The 27924-nt window shown below is 34.7% G+C and overlaps 1 protein-coding gene across 1 annotated transcript; it reads left to right on the forward strand.

The window, feature by feature from the left end:
* Positions 1 to 1093: 1093 nt before the first annotated feature.
* LOC123536595 (uncharacterized) lies at positions 1094 to 24144 on the forward strand. Its single transcript, XM_045319922.2, has 5 exons — positions 1094 to 1367; positions 7247 to 7399; positions 14462 to 14552; positions 20269 to 20796; positions 21121 to 24144. Exons 1-5 carry the CDS (start codon positions 1308 to 1310, stop codon positions 21150 to 21152), a joined length of 864 nt encoding a protein of 287 aa, XP_045175857.2. The 5' UTR covers positions 1094 to 1307; the 3' UTR covers positions 21153 to 24144.
* The last annotated feature ends 3780 nt before the right edge of the window (positions 24145 to 27924 follow it).

The raw sequence follows: 27924 nt of genomic DNA on the forward strand, positions 1-27924 counted from the left end.
CTTTCGTAAATTATTAAAAGCGCCCCATGGGCACATAAGGTATACTTTATAAGCGTTATCTTGATAATAAAAAGGCACACTTCAGACATAAAACAAATATTTTAGGGATCAAAAGATGAAGTTTAAGGACCGGTGCAATTTGCCGGATAATTCGACTGAGTCTCCAAACTGTCTGTCCCAAATCCTTATCCTAATTTGAAATGGATGCTTGTAGTAGAAGGTTTATGAATAAGATAAAACTTGTAATATCAAGTTTAAATCAAGATACCAATATCAAATGAAATCATTTGCGAATAAGTCGCAATGTCCGAAGCCAGTCATCATGTGGACATTTCGCTCCCTTTTAACACCAAATATAACCATATTTGTTACATACTTATCATGTCACTCTTAAGATTTCAAAACATGTCCTTAAGTCCATATTTGAAACAAATATAAGGATTCGTGATGAAAGTACTTCAGCTTGATGATGCACGTACTTACTGTCAGGAAACACAAATTGTTCGCTAGTTCTAATTATCTTTTATGTTTAGACAAAAATGTTCGCAGACTTTTGTCTCTTCGTCGGGAGATGGCGACTTGCACTGATCACCTGTATTATTTAAATAGAAAATGAAGTGTTTTTCATCTCTCGTTCACAAACACCCGGACAGAATTAATGGATCGGAACATTTGGGACGCCCCTCAATCTGATACTAATCTTTTATCCTATTTGCACTCTTATAGGAAGCCTTGCATCAAAAAACAAGAGAGCACATCTGTTTTTTCTTTGACACGCTATTACTTATCAGAACTTAAATAGAAAACACTCATCTCGTGAAGAATCGCTAAAAATAAGTTCGTAGTAGAAAGTAGTAGTAAACTTTTTCGTGACCTCGAAACGATTCACCGCGACTCAAGAAGCGCGCTTACTGATTGGTCAGAAATTAACGCTTCCGTTCGTTTAATCCAATTAACTGCAAGCAGGCGGGTTTGACCGCGTGACGTCAAATGTCAAATCCAAATTAGGAAAAAACCTTGAATTAAAGTTGTAATGCGTATCGGTATAAACATTATAATACGTTATTTACAATTTTAAGCATTCCATGCGATTACGTAGCGTGATAAAGCCAATGTGGGTATAAATTAACAGACACTGACACACTGACTGTCATTATTCAATAAAACTTTGATACAAGCACATGTGTAACAGTAATAGGCAAAGTAATAAAAATATTCAATATAACACGGATAGTTCTTTGAACGTTATTGTAATTGCCGTGATTGTATAACAATTACTGATATATCTTAACATAAAGCGGAATACGATGGAGAAATCAACCATGTGCTATTATTTTTATATTTTATATGGATTCAGTCTCATTATGGTAAGCAACTTTTTAACATTTTATCTGTAATTTGCATGTTTTAACATATTTTTTAAATATCAAAGAATTAAGGAAACTGTTCTCTGTCAGGAAATGTATATATTTTTAAAAAATCACGCGTATCAAAAATATTGAAATTTATGTCAGTTCTCTTCTAAAATTTGAATTTACAATTATAGATTGTTGTATCAAAATACAGAAAAAAAGACTGTCTTGTATAAACGTTATTGGCAATTATTAAAACAGCATTACACCAAAATAAATGTGAAATGTTTAGATTTTGATATATTCTCGTGTAAAGAATGCGACCAAAGTTTCAGACACTTCTTAAATACTTTTTCAAACCCTTAATAAAACATTTGTCAACTTGACACCTGAAACCACTTCATTCTAATTCGTCTTTAAAGTAGTAGAATGCAATCGTTCTTATCTCCTAAGTAAACAAGACATGATACATTGTTATGCAATATACAATAAACTAAAGATTCCAAATTATTTCGAGTTAAATTTAAACTTTATTAAAATTTATTTTCTTTGTGATGTAAAAATATCGAAAGCAAATAACAAAGTTAAGATGTAATCAGTTTTTGTATCCTGCATACCTCCTTACATCAATATCACCGAATACGGACATGCATTCCAGTCTAGAGATTAGCCCATTTTAATTCATACACCAATTAACATATTATCAAGGTTATGCAAATAAGGGCTTAAAATATGCAAATATTTTTAGTGTTGCACCTAGTTCACTTTATTTATAAAAGCAGTAGGCCAGAGTTATTTCATTGTATATAGAAGACATAGTTTGGATAAGTTGATTAAAAACATTTTACAGTACGTAAAGATGTGATTTTTGGCCCAAAATTTTAAATGAAATTAGAAGTTATTAAAGTGGAGTTGCCGTCATCGGCATGAATGCTTTCGATGTTTCAAGATAAACTTTAAATCTGATTAATCTTCTTTCTAAAGTTCGCAGCATGACATTCAAGCACGTGTACCCCGTGCCCAAAAGATACCGTAAAATCACCCGGATTTCGAGATAACAGGACATGATAAGCCACGCAATGTTCTCACACATCTTTTTTTTTCGTAGAAATCTGTTATCGTTCTTAGTAAGTACCATAGGTAGCATTTGCCTTTGTTTAATCCCATCACGTGCGCAAGCGAAGTCTGATTCTGTTTATACAAGCTTGAGATTCCTTTTTTTAGATCAAACTAACCTGAGATATAATTGATAATGTCAAAGCCCTAAAACCTCACTTTGATCGGTATACTAAAGACATTTTTGCTAACGCATGAAAACATTCAGCTGCAATTCCGTGTATTTGCGCAGTAAAACTCGAACTTACTGAAAAGGTGAACTATCGTTATGTCATTGTCTCCTATAAAGCCACATCAAATAGGTGATCAGTTCCTGAATGGAAAGGATCTCGTGTCGCTATTGCCCAACATAATCAGGGGGAAAAAACACCAACACGTTAATGTCATCTTAAACTTAGCAATAAGGTTTGTTGAGGATTGACTTTCATGTACCTTTTTTGCTTGTGTGTACGTACACGAACCAGGAAATATTAAACTTGTTCTTAGTACACATTTAACAGTTCTCACGAATGCACTTTAAACTATTTTACAGTCATTTATTTCTTCATGACTGTTTTCAATGTTATGCCAGGGCCGCAGTTAAGAGTGCCGCATTCTGTCCTGCTTCCATTGGTATGTATGCATCAGAGAGCAAGCATCTCGCTCCTAGTCCTTAGGAGACGGGTTCGTATCTCGCTCTTAGTCCTTGGGAGACGGGTTCCTATCTCGTGACGAGTGGATTTTACGTCAGTTATTGAGCGAAGTTGATGTAATAAAGCTTTTAACTTGCAACAATCAATAACTTTAAACCGTAAAAGCACACTGATACCTCATGAAACATAAGAACAAATTAACTTTATTCATCATTAATTATGTAAAAACCTACTATTAAAGTTTTAAAGTTTAACATGTCTTTCATTGCTGTAGCACCCCTTTAATACAACCTTTATAATGATTTAATCAATTTAACTTCAAACGTAGATTATTTCGTTGTATACTGTTCGCACTATCTCAAACCATGATTGCAATTTAACTATTTAAAAGTTATTTAAGTTATTTTGAGTATTTTGAAGTTACCCCCTACTGAAGCTATTGACTGTGAACTTTTACTGATACGCATATTTTAATTTCATAAAATCTATACAAATGCACGTGCCATCAGTCTCAAGGTCACTGGCTGGAGACACTGTCAAACAGTCCGCAGATTTCATGTATAGTTTAGACACTGTGTGCATGGAATTTGTAAACGTACGTTGTCTCTTGGAGACTCTTACATTTTGAGTATGGATAAGGTGAGAAATGATCTGGCTTTTCAACATCAAGCGTAGACGAAAAATATTAAGAAATAGGTATCTACAATTGATATGAAAGAGGTTTCAGCAAAATACGTTTTCACTAGTTTACAAACACATTCTTGTACAGACAGTGGCCCTAAATACAATCTTGTACAGACAGTGGCCCTAAATGCACATGAAATATAGAGACACGGGTTGTGGCAGTTGAAAAATTAACACCATATGATGCAGCGGACATTTGTTAAGCGAAAGAAACAATGTATCTGCATTAAGCTAATATAAATCAAATAATAGCACAAATCGTAAATACAGTTAATGACAGGCGAGGTTAAACATGCAACGCGAACGTCTAAATACGTTACCTACTCGTTCGAAGCGTAACAAGATCATAATTATCTACATGTCAAGCAACAGTTTTATTATTCCATATTTTAGATGATAATTAAATTTGTTGTTAATGTCAAGACGGTATTTTTCTATTCTGTTACAACGTATAAGCTGTATCGTACGACGTATTTTAACCCTATAATCCCTGTGTATGATATAAACATTTTGAATTCCGGAGCCTTCGCAACAACAAACCTTTGTCGTCTCTACAATGGACAAAATGCAGCGGGCATTTTAGAAGTTTGACGGCTTATTTCAGACACTTTAATGCATGATAAAATACATTCAAACATAAAAGTACACTGCCCACTCTTTGAATTTCATTTTGTGAATTACATCCCTACTTCAGATATTCTCTAACAGCAAAAATGTTGTCTGCTTTATACATATTTATACATTTTATCATTTTAATTGTCAAAAGCACTGTTATGGTGTAAAATACTGTTATTCGCCTTCCGTCTCTGGGATCATGTGGGGCAGTTGTGATTACTAGCGGCGAACATGTTTATGTTGGAACGCTGGTTCTCTTTAATTTGATATCGTATATAACATCTATACATAACAGAAATTGTGTTTAAAAACGACATTAAACCAAGCTAAACAAATGCTACTACCTATTCATTTCTGTTCAACTAAAGTACTACTTGACATTTGTTAATTTAGAAAATCTTAGAAGGTCCACTTCACATTCTTTTGAATGTGTATTTTACAAATTAACATGTTTAAATTGACAGCATTTTGCACCGTCATCATGTAAGATAAAATCTGTATCGCTACCGTTCGTCCTCGGGCAGCAGGGCAAAGTTTATCTTCATTTCATCTGTTTATTATAGGTTTATGATACGTTTATAATAATCAAATACCCATATTTCAGATGTTTATTTTTTCATCCAACATCCAGGCCACTTTTGGTTGTGTCTGTCGGGAGTTCGACCGGTCCATTCAACAGAGCTATTTTTTAGGTTAAATTCCCGTGCTGAAGTTGTACAATTGATGAAAGACAATTGTATTTCTAGTCACTTGTTCTCAATCGCCGATTTATGTGAGGAAGTTGTCAGTTACTTGAGATGCTAGTCAGGCTATATATCCAGCGTAGCATTTCCGGAATTTGCACACTCATGACGTTACCGTGCCTTATGAAACACGTTCTATCTTTCTGAAGTTGGCGGCCTATAGAATGCCTAGTGTTAATATAATTGTTAAAAAAATTTTTTCACTCAGTTTTTAGTTATAAAAAGTAGTTATATATCTAGAACACATTCCTGTAGCATTCCTATCGTTTGTACGCTGAATTCCAGACATATTGAGACGCCGATTGTAAGGTCACCACCTGATGTTGTGGTATTTATGGTTTTTACAATATCTATGTCTTATTTATTTACGTAGATAAAACGGGAATTCGAGCAATGAAAGTTACTACAATAAACCAGATCAGCGAAAATAAGTAGCCAAAAAATCTGGTAGCATAATAAATTATATCATTCTGTGACTATCAAACAGGTTATTTTGGTATGATCCTAAAATACGAGAGACATAAATATCCTATTTGTTTTGCTATATGAAAAGCATATGTATGCGGAATCCATAAATACAAATAATAGGAAATTCTTGGAGACACCTCATGATGTACTTTATTCAGATAATTTAATTGTAAAAAGTTGCCCTCAACTTCATATAAAAATATGACATTTAGATCTTTTTCAGCAAGATTTGTTTCAAATTGAGTGAACATTAAGCTTAAAGATACATAAAATGTCTTAAGACCATTAAGTAATTTAAGTAATTAAGATTTCTTTTCAGCAAAAACCCTCTCTGTTTCCGCCAGGTGTTTTAGAATACATTATTTTTTTTAAAGAAAAACTTAGCTCAGCAAGAATTTGTCTTCTCGATGAAAAACAGTTAAATGGGACTCCGTGATATTGTCGCCATTTGCCCTGGCGCGCCGTCTTATTTTAACCCTGTCTTTTATACACGGGTTATAGTTTTTATCCATTCCCATGTAAATTACATTTGAAATGAAATTTGAGAGTTGGGTAACATATTTTCTTTCAAGACTGACTTTGCTTGGAGTCCTGCTCGCCTCTTAAGACTTTAAACCCCTGCTGTGGACTTAGTTAGATACATATCCGGCAGCAGGTGTTCATAATAATTAGGGAAAAAAAGAAATTAATAGCATTCAAATTGAATTTCCAATGCATAGCCAAGCTGAATGTTGGAATAAAGTATAGACTTGAATAGTCCGCAGCTGACTGGAACTGAGAGGGTTCATTTGGTATTATTAGAGAATGTTTAGTGTAAGTACTGCGTGGGAAGGCCACATTTAAACGAAATTGAAATTTATACCAAATCAATTAATTTTTTTAATGATACAACTCGCAAATTGCCGGTCGATGAAACACAATGGAACGCACGTTATTTTAAGTGTTTCTGTCACTAGCCGTTTTAAATTTTTATGACCATATAAAGCCCCTCGTACCACTATTAAGTGTTTCTTTATTGAAAATAATTGAATAACGGAAAGGAGATGCATGAAATGACATATTTAGCAAAAGCATTACTATCAAGTGTTAGGTTTTATCATCTCATCACTGATATTATTAAAAATAGAAGAAAGTCAGCAAATAAAGCGCGGAAACAGTATATGTATAATAATACTTTTTATGCACAATAGTCAATTGTTTTGAAACCAAAAAAGTTCTCCATTTTGCATGATAAGTCTATATCCATATCCACTGCACAGAGGTTTTCCTCGAAAACAAGAATGCGTTTTAACCAGATTTTAATAGTATGGAGATTTCTGTAAAGAAAACCTTTGAACAAAACAGTTTCATATCAGCTTCAATGTGAAAATTTGTATCTCAGCGGACAAATTGTGCATTGTTTTTCGATACAATTAATTTTGAAGTAAACACATTTAAGCAGATATCATGCTATAACAGTTGAATATAATCCTGTAAATGTTACTGATAAATGGAGAAAACTATTTTCTTTGAAATTACCAGCCAATCTGTTTAAGCACGAGACAAAATTACTACTGAGGTCAGTATATACAGGATGTGTTAGAATGGGACCTTTAAAACAAGGCTGATATAAGATATTGTATATTTTGAATTTCAGTCGGCTCTGAGCCACGCATTTAACAATGCAGTACTAGAACGTAGAGACAGCATGGACAAAGAACAGACTCTCATATGCAACAGCCATTGTCCTTTTGGATTTTTACCTGATGTGGAGGGAAAACTCACGTGTAAATGCTTTGATCCTTGCAGAGTAAGTGGAAACAGTTTAGTTCTAGTTTTGGTTGTATTAAGTTGCTTTGTATGTTTCGTTTATACGACCATAACCATCATCATCATCACCAGCATCAGTAACAGCAGCAGCAGCAGCAGCAGCAGCAGTAGAAGTAGCAACATCAAATGTATTAGCATTATTCTCAATTATTTTCTGTTGTAATATATTTTAAAGGAGCACCTGTCTCTATAATATACTTGAAAGTGCCAATAGTATATCAACATACCTGCTGCAGCACCACCATTATAGTTATAATCATCATCATCACCATCACCGTCATCATCGCCACTAGCTGGAGAAAAGTCACATATCATTCCCAACAACCCCTTGGTTATAAAGTTGAGTGCGGACGGTAATTTTAAAAGTCAAGCATTGACTGTTTTAGAGTACAGTAATGTAACTGACCAATGACAGAGTTGTTCTGAACTTAGACTGGGTTTCAACTTTGGGAGCCAGAACAACGTTGTGTAAACACTAGCCTCACTACTCAAGCGCCTGATTGCTGATTGTAACTAAGACTAATTCTCACGATTAGGAGCATAGACAACCGAATGTCTACATAAACTGGCTGTTTCTGAAAAAAGTTTGAAGTTGCCGGTGACAATGTTGTTTCTGAGATTGGGTATAACTTTGGTCATACCTTCACAGTACTACTGAAATATATCTGAGAGGATATTATAGTCTCATTATACAGTAACTGCGATGGTGAAATCCATGCAAGTCATTATTTGCCTAGACATTGAAATACCAGTATCCAATTAATAGCGGCTAAAGTTGCTGCCTTATATCGTATTTGTTTTTCATAGAAATTGCTCATTACAGTATAAATGTCAGCGTGTCAAGCATATCAGTATGACCACAACAATACCATCTACAGTTTACCTGTGCATACAGACACCTGTCAACAAAAGACACTTTTTACATTTTCCGAGGGTGGTCTTTACAGACAGGTTGGAGCATGCTCGTAACTGACAGTACTTCTGTAATGGTCCATTTCGTCGTTAAGCGGGATGCCAGACACACTTTTATAAATTTCTCTTCCTCTCCCAAAGCAAATTACTTTCCTTAAGTAATCCTTTGAATGTCTTTGTAAATGTGGTCTAGCCGCATTACTTTCAAAGGTCAAAGCTTGTATTGGTTTATTTGTATTTGCAATTAAATGTTTCCTGTAGGAAGAAACAGCCCAGACAACTACATATTATTGAGCAGAGCTGACGCAGTGGTTTAGTGGTATCACAGTCTGGCTTTGAGACCAGGGGTCGTGAGTTCGAACTCCCGCACCTCCAACTAAAAATTACTAACATTGGGATAAGAGTCCCGTGTATTGGTGATTTACACATGACAAGCTAAAGAACCAGGGAAGCTTCTGGAATTGGAGCGCCTTCTGTTTCTTGCACTATCCTCCTCAGTCTGCTGGAGAATCGCCCATATGGCTTACCGGTGGCAACTATAAATAAATTTACATACAAACAAACAATATTATTGAAAAACAGTTAAAAGATAAGCGAGCAATTTTCAAAAAGAAAAGATAACAAAGGGACCTTTATATGTGCCGATTTAATGGGATGTTGCATATTCAGTTTGAAAGCATCATCACACCGGGCTATGTGCATTACTCAGCTTGCCTGACCAAAGGATTTTAATTGATGTTTCACTTTACAGTTACATAACGTCATCAAAGTAAAACTAACGTCAAGTAAATGCCATAATACTGTCTGCATGTGTTGTAAATAGAAAGAAAAAAACAATTAGATATTTCGCTTCGTTTTATGTTTAAGGTACTATTTAGGTCAAACATTTATGTCAGCTTATTTGCCTGTCAAAGGCTGTGCCAAAACTCACCATTCTTCACATTTCATTTACAACAACTACTTGCGCGATGACGTTTCTGTGCCAGGACGGCAGTTAAAGTCAATTCGGTACGGTATTTGTGCCAACACGGCAGTTAACGTCGCTTCGGCGCGTGCCACATTTCTGATTCGGAATTATTAAGTACAGCTATTCTTGCAGGTCACGAAAACACTAATCACACTGCATGCCTTAATGAAAAAAAAAATGCAATTTGCGAGCATTTATGTTTTCTACTTTGGTGAGAAATTTGAAAAGCCCGCTGTATTCAATATTATTATAAGAACGTCTTAAAAATGTTTTCTAGTCTGTTTCATTAGTTGTTGAATGTATTAATGAAGTAACTGTTGCAGAGATTACTATAGCAAGTCAGATGTAAGAAAAAAAACTATAGATTAAAAAATATACATATAGAAAGTCGTTTTTTAATAGAAGGTACTTGATATTTGAAGGAAATGATGCAGAAAAAACTCCCAGAAATAAGAAAAAGGGCGGTTTTAGAGATATGCTGATGAGATATTCCACAACAGCTGTCTGCGAGACTTTGCTAGCTCGTTTACTCCCCCGCACGTTTTTTAAACAAAGAAGCATTAATCTTACTGAAACAAGATTCGTTTTCAAGGTCGTCGTATTATTGAAAACGTTGTAACGTAATTTTCTTTTGTATCTCATTGAAGTCGGGTAAATGTCACTAGTTATGGTCATATGCAAATTAGTGCATTCATGCAGCGTAATCGTCGCAATGCCATTTTCCTGGAAAATCTGCACAGTTAGAAGATGATATTTGAATTACCTCTTTCTTTTTTAGCTTTTTGATTTTTTTTCTTTTCTTTTCTTTTTTTGATTTTCTTCGTTTTTACGTCATACAAACGCTGTTAATGTCATATGAATCAGATTTACTTTAAAGGTATTTCTTATATTGATTTTTAGTTACATTTCAAATGGTCCAAATAAAAATGGGTGCTTGGTAGTCCGGCATGTGCATAGCAATGCCAGTTTTCAACTATGGAATAATAGGAACTACCAAAATAAACGCAACAAGTCAACAAATGTTCATGGATAAAAGTCCCGTTTTATATTATTCGATTCTGGTACCAAGATACAGACGACAAGAGCTCGCAAATTAAACTGTCAATTTGAAACGCCGTCAGAGGAACACAATTTCCTTGTATTTTTATTGGCAAGGCGTGGGAGGACAATAAAACATCTTAGTCTGGCTTTCAAGCTGAAAATGTTAGCGCTTCTTTAACTCAGAAGGGGCTATATAAAACGCAAATAGAATAATGTAGTTTTGAAAGACGCTGATTTATCTATTCGGAGTGATTTGGTTATTTGGAGTGATTTATACCACATTAAGGACTAGCAGAGTCTCCTGCACAAGAATTGCCTTATTTTCTTCGAAGCAGACGACATTTCTATAATGCCCAAGATTGTCGTCATTTTGCGTATCCACCTGCAGTTGTTGATTGAAAGACGTACTACATAATTAAAAAGGTCTTCAGAGTGGAGTACAGTCTGAAGTTTCTTTGTTAAAAAGAAGTATAACTATTTACTAGTACATGTTATACTTTCTGATCATGAATAATTTTATCGGGCACATCAGTGACTAGTTCAGTTAGAAAGCCTGCGCCCACGCAACAACACGAGTAAATCGACTGGAAATAACATTTAAGTATTATAGTTAATAACATACCGACTACTACCTAAAATCTTGAAATACTTGCGAGAAAATGTAAATAAACCTGACCCGACCTTGACTATTTTGTCAGCAGATGTTATACTCTTATTTTTTTGGTAGATGTTTTACGTTGAATTAAATGGAGGAAATGTATGAATTGACCGAAGTGCCCGTATTCTCCAAATATTTCGCTATGATTAACCTTCGCGCTAATCCCAAATGTTTACAGCAATGGAACGCAACGGCTTTTCTGCAAGCTGCCATGTTTTTACGTTGAACTGTAAGGATACATTAAAAATTAATTACACATAAATTGTGTGACATGTTTTTCGACAATATTTTAGACTCTCTACTAACGGGAGCGTAACTATTATTACTCGTGGACTTGTTTTCACCTCTGTTTTCATACGCCAAACAACAACATATGTCAAGGAACAAGTTGAAGGCCAAGAAGAGAACACGATGAGAACTATTTCACCCCTGTTTATCAGATAAATACATAATTTTCTAGGTGTCTGGTCGTGTTAGATGGCTGATTAACAATTATGACATATCTGCAAAAACAACCGTCTTCCTACTGCTGAAATAGGTATATGGCGGCTGTTTATACATAAAGAACACATGTTTTGTGCTATAAAATGATTGCGTCAAGATGCGGTCAATTCATCGTTATCATTTTGAAAAAAAAAACGGTACATAAAATGCGTAAATATTGCCTTTAAGTCCCTGTGTGAACAAATGATTTAAAATAATTGTTATTATCACTTCGTAAAAGACTTGGTCTCCTTGTAAAACTCCCCGAGCCACCCCTCCCTTTCTTTGTACATCTTACTTTCATTTATTCCTCTCGCTGTTTATCGTTCGTCCTTTCTTCCTTTGTTGTATGAGATTAGCCAATATCAGTCCACAATATTATCATTTTAATTGGGCAATTTGACCGTCACATCATTAAAGGGGCCTAATTTATTAGTACATGGGGTTTCAGTAAAGTAATTCGAACACCTGTAAGCAACCATATACCTCGTAAATTTTCTCAAATTAGCTTTAGAATGCACGTGCATGGTGACATGCATATCATCAGACGCTTAACCGGTCCCAATATCAGTAAATTTGCTGTTCATTATTTATTGCAATTGTTTGATTACACGTTCCGATATTTAATTAAAGTTGTGATTCGATTTTCATCCCACGTCTAAGAATGCGTGTCAAATATTATTTTATTTTAGCAGGTGCAGCTTGCAGCGTTTCCTCATATATTTTTAAGATTTTCTTTGATGCAGTTTTCTGCTTCCCTTATCTCATTGTAACGTTAATTGTCAGGTTTGGCCAAAAAGGCTTAGATCTAAATTTGTCAATGCTTTAACTGATTTAAAGATGTATCTTACTTGACTTTAAAAGAAAAGATAAAGTGAAAGAACAAATTTATTACCACTGCCACAGTATATACAAATACAGCGTCATGTATATGTTAGAATAATTGGTGTTGCACGTTTGCCTGGCAGTTCTTCAGTCGACCACTGCATTCATTTTGCCGTTGAAAAACGTGATTTGGAACTTGGGATATTGTAATCTGGAACTCCGTTCAAGACAACTTGCCGACTGTTGCACCTTATTGGCTTTCAAGTCAGGTAATGTGTTTAGGAGAGACTGCGAGGCATTTGACAGGGAAACGGAATGAGATGTCGATGAACTTTATCTGTATTGCGAACAGAGTGCATCACGAACTATCACAATATCTTACCCAAAGTAACGAAAATAACCATAGGTTATCTGCTAATTAATTCAGCAAAGGCAACTTCAAACGCTTTAAATGATCCAATTTAATACTAATTATGTTACTTGAAATACATGTACTTGCCATTGTCTAATTGAATGACTTTTACCGAGAAATAAATCGAGCACATTAATTCCCAAATTACACAACGAATTAAAAGAAATCTCCACAGGTCTACCACTACGTACATTTTAAAACTTATTTTTTGGTTGAATCTTTTTTCAGATGCATTTCAACTAAGCTTTGGGTATGGATATGGTGTTTCAACCATTTTGAGCAATAACATTCGGAAGGAGTAACAATTATAATTGCTTTTTTTCAACGTAAAAATGCAACAAGTTACGAAGGAAACATTTTGTTAATGATAGTATCAAATTTATTTAAAAACCCAGTGTATTTGTTGCAAAAACAAATCACCAAATGTAATTTGCAGAAACTGTTGAGCAGACCGCATGGATTAATATGGATACCGAATGTGAGGCTGGAAAAAAATGTAGATGTTCTGAAAGAAAGTAAAACATGATGTAGAGCAATGAATTTAAATATTAGACCTCAAGTCCAACAGTAAATGTTAAGGTCATAAACCTCACTAAGATATATTTTATTACAGCAGGTTCAGGTGTCGCATTTATTATGCACACATTATGTGTTTTATGAGGACTTTATGATGTTATGGATGTTAAAAGTCCTCTCGTATTTTATGATCTACTTGCGAAAACAATTTCAGCTGATGATGTAGATTAACCTCTTCGTGAACTTTCCTCATGAAGAATGTTTCAATACTTGAGAACATATGTCTACGCCATTTTTGATATATTTAAGTAACCCAACTAATACAAGGAGTTTCTGCCGTAATTATAATAGTAATTACCGTCAGCATCATCATAAACATTATTGTAATATTCATTATGTACATCATCATCTGGAGTCGTCGTCGTCATCATCATCATCATCATCATCATCATCATCGTTGTCATCATTGAAATAATAATATCCACCACCACCACCACCATCATCACCATCATTATCATTAACAACAATAGCAACATCTCTGCCATCATCATCAACGACTTATGTCATTTTATATTGTCGATCTCATTATATTTTTATGCTGAATATAGTTTGAGAACAGATGTATTATAAGAAGAAAGATAGAGATAAGTAAAACGCGGCTAGCGCACCTCATTAAGTGGTATCAGTGAGAGATTATAATCTATAATGTTTCAAATTAAGTTTCTTTATGAGAGTATTTTATCTTATCGGCGGAAATTATGTTAAGGTATAAAACTATTATTACACTGTAAAGATATTTACATCTACGGAGGTTGAAAAAGCATTATAGTGTAATTTAAAATGAGTGCGAGGCGCATAATTCCCGTTGTGACATGAACACTATCTTTCAAAAACATGGACATTCGACAGCTGTATGAACATTTTCATGCATTTGTCATGTAAATTCATCATTTTATCTTAATTATTCTGATATTTTATCTGATTTGAATTGATATGGTGCAATAAGGCATAAAAACCTCCTCAATTAATCACTCAGTTTTTTAACATAACAGATGCAACAGAAATTTGACAAAACAATTTTTGATAACACTCTCCTTAAAGTTAAAGACTTAAGTACATCAAACGCAGGGGTCGTTATCATGCCTTTCATAGCATCAGTATATATTTTTTGTCCCAAATACAGTTTGTGATATATTCAGAGTATATTAGTTCTGTTTTGTATTTTCAGAACATTATGTGCCTACAAGGCGCTGTTTGTATCGCCGAGATGCCCAGTAACTGTGAGTGGGAGCCATGTCGTCCGGTCACAAAATGCCAAGGTGAGTTTTTGGACTGAATACGTTTATTTCAGAATTTCGTTTGTACATAATTTCAGTTGAAAGTCAACGTAGAAATTTCTGTTAAAGTTTTTAAAGGGACTTGTTCAAATATTTTTGGTGAAAACTTAAAATTTTATGTTGTTAAAATGGCTTTTAAAAGCGTTGGGATTTGTTTTCAAATCGTGACTGAATTATAAATATTCTGACATTATTATGAAATTTCGGATTTTATAATTTTGTTATTTCTAAGATAAGCAAGATCATGTCTATTGTTGTAAGTAGTGTAGTGAAAATTGTTTGTGAATCTACTAAGTATTAGCTTAATTATTTATGTCTCTATTGAACTTGCCTTGCCTATTTGGTCCAGAATTTATTGTCTATGTCCCTTTTAGCAGTCGTATACATAAAAGGGGTCTCCTCACTTACAGAATTTAACAACGTAACATTTTCAAAACAACTGATGAAAAAAAATAGTTCAAGACAGCTGCTGATGTGTAGTAGAAACAGGCTGATTGTGAGATAGAAATACTGAAAAGTTTAAAAATGGGCCTGTATAGTTGTCCTTCGATTCTATGTAATGCCTGTCGAGATGTATTTGAAATTCGATACAGATGAGAACTTAGTTTTTAAATACCATCTAGAAACAATAACAATGGATATTAGATGTCCGTAAAGAAAGAAAATACTGTATTTTGTGAGACAGCGTGAAATTAAATCTTTGGATTCGCTTGACAGATAAGCCCGTCTTTACATCATTATAATAGTTTTGAACTTCAAAAGGTCAACATGAGGAGAAAATCCGAGTTCTTTAAGTGTTAAATATATACTTAACAGATATTTTATTTATGGTATAACGTATAGGAGAAGGCAACCGAATACACTAATACAGACTCAGTTTCACCATTTGAAAAATTTCGACATATGCACAGATTTTAGTCTCCGTACATTTTTACAGAAAGGCGCCTTCGTGCATATTTGTTAAATGATCCTTTTATGAGGCACACCTATATCCAAACAGCGTTTTTACTATTTATATAATTATTCAATTCTTCCGCTTTTTTTCAAGTTTTGATCTTGAATGCGATTATTAAATTAAATCATTAAATATTTAGATTTATCTATTCTAAATTAAATGTGCTTTAGAGGTAATTTAAAAAGTGAAAGTCATTGAGATTTCTAGATATCTAATACCTTGTTACACCGTGAGCTATAATTTACTGTCGTGGTAAATATGTGAACTATAAAATCACACAATGAAAGTTTCATCTGCGTCAAAAGATACAAAATAGACAATAAAAAAATGTTGAATATTGCTTTTGACTACTTACAGTTTTTTAAATTATTGTCATTTGTGTACATGCTATTTTAATAAATATTACTGTCTGATATATTCATAACTTTATAATGTTTTGCTGCTTTTATTCAACCGTACACATCAGGTTTGATATAATATGTTTAAATATAATAAATATCCCTTGCATTAAGACGTTTGTTGCAATTTGCTTCGATCAACTATAAAATGAATTTATTTTCGTACTTCTTTGAGAAGTTTTGAAGAGTTACAGTGGTTAAAGAGCACGCTATCTAAACATATAGATAATTATGAAATACGCTCATTCATATGTTAGATAATAAAACATACACATATCGTTACGTTTACCGTCGTGTCGTTATTGATAACGGGTTTTTGAGTCGGCTAAAGGCTGAAAGCCTTTTGACGAGTCCTTGCTATCCAACGATTCTCTAAATGGACCGAATAACATGTGAAGGGATGTAGTTCCATTAGATTTCTCAAATTTCAAACAGTTCACTGCATGAATGAAGTTAAGTTGTGTCAATTCCCTTTGCTATGACCAATATACGATGTAATCTGTCATATTTATGACTTGTAATTGTGCAATTCTCGAATGTAACTCATTAAGCATAAATGTGCATTTTAAGAATTGCGCACGCTTACAAAGCTTGGGTAACATCCAGCGAAAGACTAAAAATAGTTCCACTGCAGGGCTCCAGATAAGATGCGTATTAGCGTAAATTACGTATAGAAATAATGCAAATACGCATGTCTAATAATTTCTAAGCGTATAAAAACGTATATAAAATTACAGAAACGCACACAATGCTTTTTTAAAAACAAAATCTGCATCGTCTGGATGCGTTAGGTAACATAGCCGATCAGCCCTAATTCTCCCACATTGAACGTAAACACGCATCGTATGATTTCTATAAACTTTGCGTGGGTTGAATTTTGCAGTCAGTAAACGGATAAATTATCGGAAGAAGAAGCTCTTACTGGTTTGTTTAGTTACTACTGATATTAAAAATGATTTTAATTCTTATTTTTCGAGAAATAAACAAATCGGCGAAACATTAAATTGTATTTTCTTGTAGTTTTTGAAATCGAAAGTAGATCGTCTATGTTTGGCGAAACGAAACAACTTTTTTATGAAAAGATTTAAATAAGAGGTAATTTAACCGTAAACTTCAATGTCAGAAACTGCCAATTGCTGCTAAATGTCTTCGTATCATCACAATTTGTAAAATATATTGTTCAAACTTGAGAAAAGTGTAATCGTATCCGGATATAATATTTTGGGTAAATATCGAGCTGTGTTATGAAATTTTAAGAAAAAAAACTAAAAACAAACTGAAACTGGTAGACTATACTGTCAGTACATCAATCATTAGCCGACTCAGGCCATTCAGGCCTTTGATTATAACTTATAAGCAATACAAAATATTCAATATGTTATCATTTACAAATTATTCATTAGGACTTTGAAAGATGTTAATTTATGTTTAAATCTGACCTTTTATAATTATTTACACCATTGCGGATTTGAAAGACCACTGTGGGTCTAACTTTGTAGGAGGATGTTTATTTAACCACACACCTTAACTTTCTACGGCCCATCGGGTAGCTCTATCAGTACGGTATCATTTCAGGCGTTTCGGATCAGATCAAACGATTGTTTGTTTAGTTGTGCTGAGATAATCTTTGATTGTTAACCCAAAAAGTGTTCAAAAATCTATTTACCCCGACGTTTTTCCTAAACAGATATCAATTTTCTGTTATAACAGCGATTAGGTCGGATATATTAAGAGTTAAAGTAGCCGGCTATTTGTTTATAACAGAAATGCGATAGCCGACCTTCATTGAAATATTTCTTCAAATAACATCTGAGGCAAGATAAATCAGCTTGTAACAAAGCGAATGACACTTGGTTTGTTTGTATATACATCGTACAAAGAATTCGATTCATTGTATTTAACAAAGGACATTGACCACATGTGAAGTTAAAAGTTACGTGAAACCCCCACCCACCGGCTCCTAGTCTGTTTTCTTGTGCGGGTATCTAAGTTTCTTTATTGTCGCCTTCGATTACAATAATGGATGATTCCTACAGTAGAAAATGTGTCATCGTAGGTTTTTTTACAGAAGACTTTCAAGGATTTTTCCCTTGTTCTTTCTTTCTTGTGACAGGTATAAATTACCCACACGGGACATTGATCCGAAATACAATTTTCAAATGTAGTTGGGAGTTGCGATCTCATGTCTTCCGGTATCGTAGCCCTGTGCCTTTCCACCGGGATAACAATTCGCTTTTATGGTGTTTTCAATAGACTTTGCTCATATTGCCATCGCCTGTTTGTCAGTTGCTTTTTTCTTCTACACTACGATTTTTTGATATGTCACTGTCTGAAATACAAATATACCTCTAGAGCTGAAGGGATCTGGCAGAAATTTTGACCGTTTCGAAGTTGTTTGTCCCTCTTTTAGTTCTTTTACACCTGTATAAAATACTTTAACCAAACAGAGGTAATAAATGTATCGTGCAATCGCCTTCCTCGCTTACAGAATTTTAGCTGCTTAGGTCATCAAAACAGAAATATCATCGCTATCTATCTTTGAGTTTATGTCACTTGTTACAAGATATATGATTTTCAAGGTCACTTGTTTAAGATAATGTAATTTGTGAATGGATAGTGTTGCAGGATCCATTTTATTCCTGTTGAATTTATAAGAGTAAATTTTCTTTAATGTGTAATGTGTTATCATTTTTTTCTTAGCCCTTTCGTTATCAATGACCCTTTTATAACGAACATTATTCGAGATAACCGAGAAAATTGCATTCTTTAACCTTGATAATTAGAACGCAAATTCGCCATAACCAACATAAACAAGATAAACGTAACTCAATAAACCTTGCGGAAAGGTCTGCAAATACTTATCTTAAACACGTAAAAACGCCAAAAATACATTACTGTACATGCAGTTATTAGCCTCTAAAATTATCTATCAGAATCAGAATAGAAACATGTTAATCCGCGGGTTGTAGTAGTTGAATTATATAATGCGAAGGTTAGCATATCTGTTTTATCAAGAAAAATAGTCCGCTGTCTTATTTACATCTTTAGATAAGCTTTATTATATAAAAAAAAAAAACGTTAAGATTTCGGCGCGGTTTCCCCATTTCCGGTATATCAGTAAACATACCTCAAAGAAATATGTCGCCAGACAAATTATTGACAATCTTGTTCATTTCTAGTAAAATCTTAATATTTGTAACCTAGATGCCGCAAGTGATAAAATGTCGTAAAAATATCCGTGTACTTTGCTATATGACACAAATTACTGAGTTCAGCTGTTTTAGTCTAGTAAAGTCGTAGATGCTTCCGGCAACAATTATTAAAGTAAAATGTTTCATATCTGCTACACACATTCTCTCTTAAAATGACTTTAAAACACAGACAGACTTAAACAAGAAGAAGTCCATTACCGACGGCCAATTTCCAAGCACCTTTAATGGAGTACTGTATTGTTAACTGGAAGTTTAGGATAAATGCCGTGTTACCCAGTATAAAAGCTGGCATCATACATAAAAACGAAAAAAGATACGATTCTCATTAAATAAAATGTTAGCCGAATTTTCTCAATTACTAGGTATGTCTAGTTCATATCTGCTTTTACCGTAGTAGAAAATGTTCTAATGCAATACAGAAATGACTTGAAATACAAGCAAACAAGTTTAAGAGGACCAAGTAAACACATGACTAAAAATTCCTACCGATTAATATTTCATTGAGAAAAAGACTGACTGGCACTTGGCATTCACCCCCTGTCGCCTTTAAAACAGCGTCAACATCCTATTATCACCAGATCCTGGTGTAATTTATATCGCATTTCAATGAAAACATGAAGTTAATTAAACATTTATTCAATGTTTATACAGTTCTATCGTTCTCTAGATACTTAACAAACAGAAGTACTATTTACACGGTCAAATTTAAGAAAATTTACGAGCTAACACAAAGTGTCCTACGTGGAATAAACACTACTTTCGTACAGGTGTTATTTAAATGAAATAATTCATTCTCTTGTACTCGTGCTGTAAAAACTAGGTTTTCAAGTTCGATTTTTTAAATAAAAGAATCATTTGACCGACTTGTGTTTTAAATGTTTTGCAAAAACGATTGTGAATCCTGTCCGTCAAAATAACCCATGTTTTCGGGATGGGTGGGGGTGGGGATCGGGGTGTGGGACTAGACCATAACTGTACTATGACCGACATATTTTTTTCCGTTTGACGAAAATATGAAAACAAAATCACATCTTTAATTGTTATTATATACGTGTTTAACTTGGCATAATTGTTGTTTAATTTTCCATGTACGCATGCGCATGACAAGTTTTTTTCATTTTTGCTATTTTCAGAGGAGACAACACATGTTCATACTGTAAACAGGGACGAGTACTGGATGGAATTCCCCGTCGTTCAACAGGACGACCCTGACCTATGGTGGAGCAAGAATTCCGGAAGTGACGCAGACGTGTGTTCACAGGCTCTTCCGACTGCTGCAGTGGACTGCACACACAAGCGAAGACGTTGGTATTTCAACCCAATGACCGGGAAATGCGAACGATTTTTTGGTTGTGTCACTTCTGGAAACAATTTCGCAAGAAAGTTATACTGCAAGGAACAATGTCGATTCCCGTTTATAAAACAAAGGAATGCGCTAAGGGCTTCTAAAGTAACAAAAGTTCAAAACGTAGACTGTTCACTTCCTTTAAGTGCAGAGGCGTACAAATGTGAGAATAAAACAAAAAGATGGCACTTTAACTCAAAAACGAAAATGTGTCAAAAGTTTACAGGCTGTAAGACTACTGGAAACAACTTTTCAAAGAAGTCCTTCTGCAAATCCTCATGCCTCGCAAAGAAGAAACATCTGTTTATTATGAAAGGTAATGCTTGAGCTTATCCAAATATTCTTCAGCTTTATGTAACTGTTCAATGAATGAACAAATTTTTCGAGAACATAATTGTTTCCTTATTTTCAACGGGAGCGTGTGTTGTGAATTAACCTACAGAAACATTTTGATATTTTTAGAAATGTACCGAAGTACCCTGGAAAACATCCGACCGAAATCTATGTCTTAAGAATAAGATCCCAAAAAAACAGATCATACTACCTTGATTGAAATCTGATAAACATCAAGTAATATGTCAAGTCTGCGCATTGAAAGTGTAAAGTACGTAGAACTTATATTGTTTTCATTTGTTTTCAGACAAACATATTCAAGAAAGCAGTCCGAGATAAATCAGCCTCGTAGTGCCCGAAACAGCTCTATCTGTGATATTGAAACTCAACGGCCAGTATTCAATTTGGCGATAAACTCAAAATGGCACCGAAGGAGTGGTACAAGTGCACCGGAACCGCTTAGAATATAGTTCCCGGTTTTGTATTGACAGTGAAACGATCGCCTGCTTGGAACCAACCAGGCGTGAAAACTTGCAGTGTGCAAAAATGGAAAGATGTAGAGACAAGAACGGACAGTTTACTCATTTAAATCTTTGCAAGAAACAGTTTTAGTTGTATGTCTCGGATCGTATGTCTTGAGAGTTTAGCGACTTGTCAAACAGAATACAATTTAACAGTTGTACGTCTGCATTGAATTATGCAGCAAGGTGTAAATATAATACTATGAACAATTAATAGTGTGACTGTCAGTTTATACATTCCATGATTGTCTTATTCCATTTCCGGACAAAATGGCTCAAGCGCTCTTTCAAGTAGAAATAGTCTTCGTTTTAGGGACAAAGACAGCAAGCTTCATGTTACTATGGCAACTGACTATCAACTAAGTTGCAGAAGTAACTTCTGATCTGTCTCGCTGAAAAAGTTGACTTTGTGCGAAATATATACTAGAGATAGTACCTAAGTTTTTCAAATCATAGGTTTGAAGTTAAAAAGCTTTGAAATGAAGAGAAATGTCCATATATTTCTCAAAAACAGAAATATAGACAATATTTTAACCAGAAGTGCTGAGTTATGAGCATTTATTATTTTCATGATAACGAAAATTTTGTGATCAAGGAAATGTAACTCTTCTTGAACAACGAGAGCATAAACATCAAAGGGACATAATATAGTCAATATTTTCTAATTGGGTGCATTTGATTTAACATTCAACTTTGATCTGGATTGCTAAATACTGATCCATGATACTGTGTGCTAAAAATTTAGAACATCTGGAACAGTTTATTAACAGCAAAACTATGCTTTAGCAGAATCTAAATAGAGTTAAGCTCTAACTGGGACTCGAACCCAGGACCTCTCACCCCTAAGGCAGACACTCTACCACTTCCCTATAACAGCAGTAGCTAATAGCTATGCAGTTTAATTGCTGGATTACATTGCGTGAACTGGAACAATAATCGGTGAACTCCGGATTATCGCCGTATTCGCTTTGTTACCTAACGGCAATTTTTGTGTAAAGAAAAAATATAATCTAATGCTGCCAACGTCATAATTGGTCAAATCTGCCCAAATTTCTCTGACGTGTTATTCAGAGTATGAACTTACTAACTGGCAGTACCAGTGAAATATTACTTACACTGAATCTTTTATATTTGCCCTTTTTGCAGCTGCCGAACGGCAAAGACGATGAGATTTGTCCAAATATAAGTAATTAGTTTACCAGTTTTGAGAGGATTTCAATTGATGGGAAATTACAGTTACAAACTAAATACCTTTCTGCAACACATGGAGTCATTAGCATTCACTGTCAATCAGTATTATGACTGAGATCGACTGTCATTCATTCATTTCAAAGTTTCATAGACAGAGTCCGTTGTTTACATTTTTATCGTAACCGGTGCACTTGTAAAAATCACTTTAGTTTGAAAAATCAAAGTATGCGAAGAGCTATGGTACGGTCTCTATATATACTACTAAGCAGAATCGAGTTAGAATATCAATACAAATAAAAATTGCTGCGATTTGGTTACTTGAAATGCGATGCTAAACTTGTTTTTGAATATTTCCTTCCCTGATTGTTAGAGAATATTTAACCGATTTAGCAAGGATGTGACGATGTGATGCTAGTATTAACGCAACAACAAAGGCAAGAATAGTCCTCAGAAAATGTTAATTTGCAGATTTTTTGTAACAATGGAATATCATTTTTGCTCCAATTTTCTTTGGTAGAATTAGTCTTTGGTGTAAACTTATTACTATATATTTAACAAACTATTATACAGGTTGTCACCGATTTTATTTTCCCTTTGTACTTTACAGTTAATGCGTATATGAGGGTATTGAAATATTCGCTCTTTCTGTGAATCGGTGCCAAGTTGTCATAGACGAACTATATAAACGACATGGCGTTTTGAGTAAATCATGATATAAAACCATGTTTAGAGATAAGTCTTAAAATGGTTGATTTTCATCTTAGCCTTGAAATTGACAAGTTGGAAGATAGCATTTTAGACTGATCTACAAACTTAGTTTTATGACCTTAGTTTTATGAGTTTGTAATCTGAGGGATGCTCACCTAGGGCATCAACACGACAACGATCTCCTAGAGAGGAGAGAATGTTTTAGTCTGTAATTGCTGTAAACTTTCGAGCTCGAACCAATTAAATATACATGTATTACAAAAAGCAAATTTCATAGTTAGGCATAGGCAATGTGCAATACAGTTGTGTAAAATTAAAACAAAACAAGTTCTGAATGAATGCTCTGTTCTCCAAGTTTTTTGCTGTTTCTTTTTCCCAAACTTTGATACTTTTGTTATCAAACATAGTTTTCGTCACGAAAATGATTGATTTAAAAGTCAGTAATGATAAACAAAAAATTTTTTTTTCCAAATACATTTTAGTAAGTATTTACATCACGTCCTTCATGTGTCTTTAAAATGTCTGTACATTTACACAAAATAACATTGATAACGAATAGGACTAACCTTGATACGACTAACTTGTTCCTGATTATACAAGTGCTGTTTGAATAAAACATAATGTAAAAAAATGTACAAATTTATGTACAAACTGTATAAAATACTCCTCTAAAATTAATGTGTTCTAACTTTACTATGTTCATGTTATTTCAAACTACCAGGTGAAATGGTATTATATATATATTTGGTTTGTTCAAAGTATGGGTTAAATTGACATGTTAATAACGTAGATGTTTTTTTTTCTCACATCTAACCAAATCTTGTCATTGTTCATAGTTCATTTATTTATTGTCTCATATGTGAAGTATGATTTTTATACTAAAATGAGAAAAAAATAAAACTTTAAAAATACTCCTGCTTAGTTTATAAATAGTGTCATATTCTCCACAATTGGCCTAACTGATCTCTGTTTGATAACGCAATACGTCTCCGCATGTGCATTATTACTCTGTAGCAATGTTGACAGGGTGTTTACCAAATGAATGATTGATGTTGATAATAACACTGATGCTGCTGCTGTTGCTGATGACGATGATTATGATGATTATTGTTTTCATCATTATTTGTGATTATAACTTAACTGGTACAAATAATGGTTTTACCTTGTGCTGACTGTAACAAGATAGTGAGCCTACGGCAGTGATGACAATGACCGTTAAGATGACATTGATGATGGTGGTGACATATATATATCTTTGCAAAACCAGAACGGCGATGCCATATATAGTTTCTTTTCTTTGCTGAACCAATACGGCAATTCTATAATATATAGATTCATTTGTTTGCTGAACCAGTACGGCAATGCTATAAATAGTTTTTATTCTTTGCTAAACCAGTAAGGCAATGCTATAAATAGTTTCTATTCTTTGCTAAACCAGTACGGCAATGCTATAAATAGTTTCTATTGTTTGCTAAACCAGTGCGGCAACGCTATATATTTTTTCTTAGCTCATCCAGTACGGCAATGCCATATATACTAGTAGTTTCTTTTCTTTGCGGAACCAGTACGGCAACGTTATAAATAGTTTCTTTTCTTTACTTATCCAGCACGGCAACGCTATATATAGTTTTTTTTCTTTGCTCAGCCAGTACGGCAACGCTATATATAGTTTATTTCTTTGCTGAACCAGTACACGCGGCAACTCTATATCATGGTTTTCTTTGCTGATCTAGTGTGACAACGCTGTAGATCTATATTGTTTTTCTTTGCTAAGCCAATATGACAGCGCTTTAGTTTATTCGCTGAACCAGTACGGCAACGTGATATATAGTTTCTTTTCTTTGCTAAATCAGTACGGCAACTCTATTACATTGTTCTTTTTTCTTTGCTAAACCAGTATGGCAACGTTATATATAGTTTCTTTCCTTTCCTGAACCAGTACGGCAACGCTATATATAGTTTCTTGTCTTTGCTAAATCAGTACGACAACGCTATATATAGTTTCTTTCCTTTACGGAACCAGTACGGCAATGCTATATACAGTTTCTTGTCTTTGCTAAATCAGTACGGCAACTCTAATATATTGTCCTTTTTTTGCAAAACCGGTATGGCAACGGTATATATAGTTTCTTTTCTTTGCTGAACCAGTACGACAACGCTATATATAGTTTCTTTTCTTTGCTGAACCAGTGCGGCAACGCTATATATTTTTTTCTTAGCTCATCCAGTACGGCAATGCTATATATACTAGTAGTTTCTTTTCTTTGCGGAACCAGTACGGCAACGTTGTAAATACTTTCTTTTCTTTACTTATCCAGCACGGCAACGCTATGATATAGAGTTTTTTCTTTGCTCAGCCAATACGGCAATGCTATATATAGTTTATTTCTTTGCTGAACCAGTGCACGCGCAACTCTATAATATCATGGTTTTCTTTGCTGATCCAGTGTAACAACGCTATAGATCTAAATTGTTTTTTTTCTTTGCTAAGCCAGTATGACAGCGTTTAGTTTATTCGCTGAACCAGTACGGCAACGTAATATATAGTTTCATTTCTTTGCTAAATCAGTATAGCGTTGTCGTACTGGTTCAACAAAAAAAGAAACTATATATAGCGTTGTCGTACTGGTTCAGCAAAGAGAGGAAACTATATATAGCGTTGCCGTACTGGTTCAGCAAAGAAAGGAAACTCTACATAGAGTTGCCGTACTGGTTCAGCAAAGAAAGGAAACTATATATAGCGTTGCCGTACTGGTTCAGCAAAGAAAGGAAACTCTACATAGAGTTGCCGTACTGGTTCAGCAAAGAGAGGAAACTATATATAGCGTTGCCGTACTGGTTCAGCAAAGAAAGGAAACTCTACATGGCGTTGCCGTACTGGTTCAGCAAAGAAAGGAAAACTATATAGGTTGCCGTACTGGTTCAGCAAAGAAGGAAACTATATATAGAGTTGCGTACTGGTTCAGCAAAGAAGGAAACCTATATTAGCGTTGCCGTACTGGTTCAGCCAAAGAAGGAAACTATATATAGCTTGCCGTACTGGTTCAGCAAAGAAGGAAACCTACATAGAGTTGCCGTATGGTTCAGCAAAGAGAGGAAACTATATTACTTCCAGCGTTCGCAAGCTTAATGGTTTTTTCAGCAGAATAGGAAACTATATATAGCTTTGCCGTACTGTTCAGCAAAGGAACTCTATAAATCATGGTTTTCTGCGAGCCAGTATGCAGCGTTTACTGGTTTCAGCAAAGAAAGGAAACTTAATGCGTTCCCGTATGGTTCAGCAAAGAAGGAAACTTATTTTGCGTTGCCGTACTGGTTCAGCAAAAAAGGAAACTATATATAGCGTTTGCCGTTACTGGTCACAAAGAAAGAAACTTATATAGCGTTGCCGTACTGGTTCAGCAAAGAAAGAAACTATATATAGCGTTGCCGTACTGGTTCAGCAAAGAAAGGAAACTATATATAGCGTTGCCGTACTGGTTCAGCAAAGAAAGGAAACTATATATAGCGTTGCCGTACTGGTTCAGCAAAGAAAGGAAACTATATATAGCGTTGCCGTACTGGTTCAGCAAAGAAAGGAAACTCTACATGGCGTTGCCGTACTGGTTCAGCAAAGAAAGGAAACTATATATAGCGTTGCCGTACTGGTTCAGCAAAGAAAGGAAACTATATATAGCGTTGCCGTACTGGTTCAGCAAAGAAAGGAAACTTATATAGGCTTGCCGTACTGGTTCAGCACAAGAAAGGAAACTATTATACTGCGTTGCCGTTTGTTCAGCAAAGAAAGGAAACTATATAATTTTTTGCCGTACTGGTTCAGCAACGAAGAAACTATATATAGCGTTGCCGTACTGGTTCAGCAAATGAAAGGAAACTCTTTCATGCAGTTGCCGTACTGGTTCAGCAAAGTAAGGAAACTATATATAGCGTTGCCGTACTGTTCTAGCAAAGAAAGGAAAACTATATAAGCGTTTTGCCGTACTGGTTCAGCACAGAAAGGAAACTTATATAGCGTTGCCGAAACTGTTCAGCAAAGAAAGGAAACTCTATTATAGCGTTGCCGTACTGTTCGCAAAGAAAGGAAACTATATATAGTTGCCGTACTGGTTTAGCAAGAGAAGAAAACCTATATTAGCGTTGCCGTACTGGTTCAGCAAGAAAGGAAACATCATTCTATTTGTTTTATTGCCTACTGGTTCAGCAAAGAAAGGAAACTCTACATTAGGTTGCCGTACTGGTTCGAAACAGAAAGGAACACTATATAGATCGTTCCGTACGGGTTCAGCAAAGAAAGGAAACTTCTACTTGCGTTGCCGTAACTGGTTCAGCAAAGAAAGGAAACTATATATAGCGTTGCCGTACTGGTTCAGCAAAGAAACGGCAAAAACGCTTACATGGCGTTGCGTACTGGTTCAGTAAAGAAGGAACTATATATAGCGTTGCCGTACGGTCAGCTAAAGAAAGGAAACTCTACATGGCGTTGCCGTATTGGTTCAGCAAAGAAGGAAACTATATATAGCGTTGCCGTACTGGTTCAGCAAGAAAGGAAACTCTACATGGCGTTGCCGTACTGGTTCAGCAAAGAAAGGAAACTATATATAGCGTTTGCCGAAACTGGTTCAGCAAGAAAGGAACTCTACATGGCGTTGCCGTACTGTTCATCTAAGAAGAGGAAACTCTACTATAGAGTT

The sequence above is a fragment of the Mercenaria mercenaria genome, chromosome 1 (genome assembly GCF_021730395.1).
Source record: "Mercenaria mercenaria strain notata chromosome 1, MADL_Memer_1, whole genome shotgun sequence".
NCBI classification, from domain to species: Eukaryota; Metazoa; Mollusca; class Bivalvia; order Venerida; family Veneridae; genus Mercenaria; species Mercenaria mercenaria.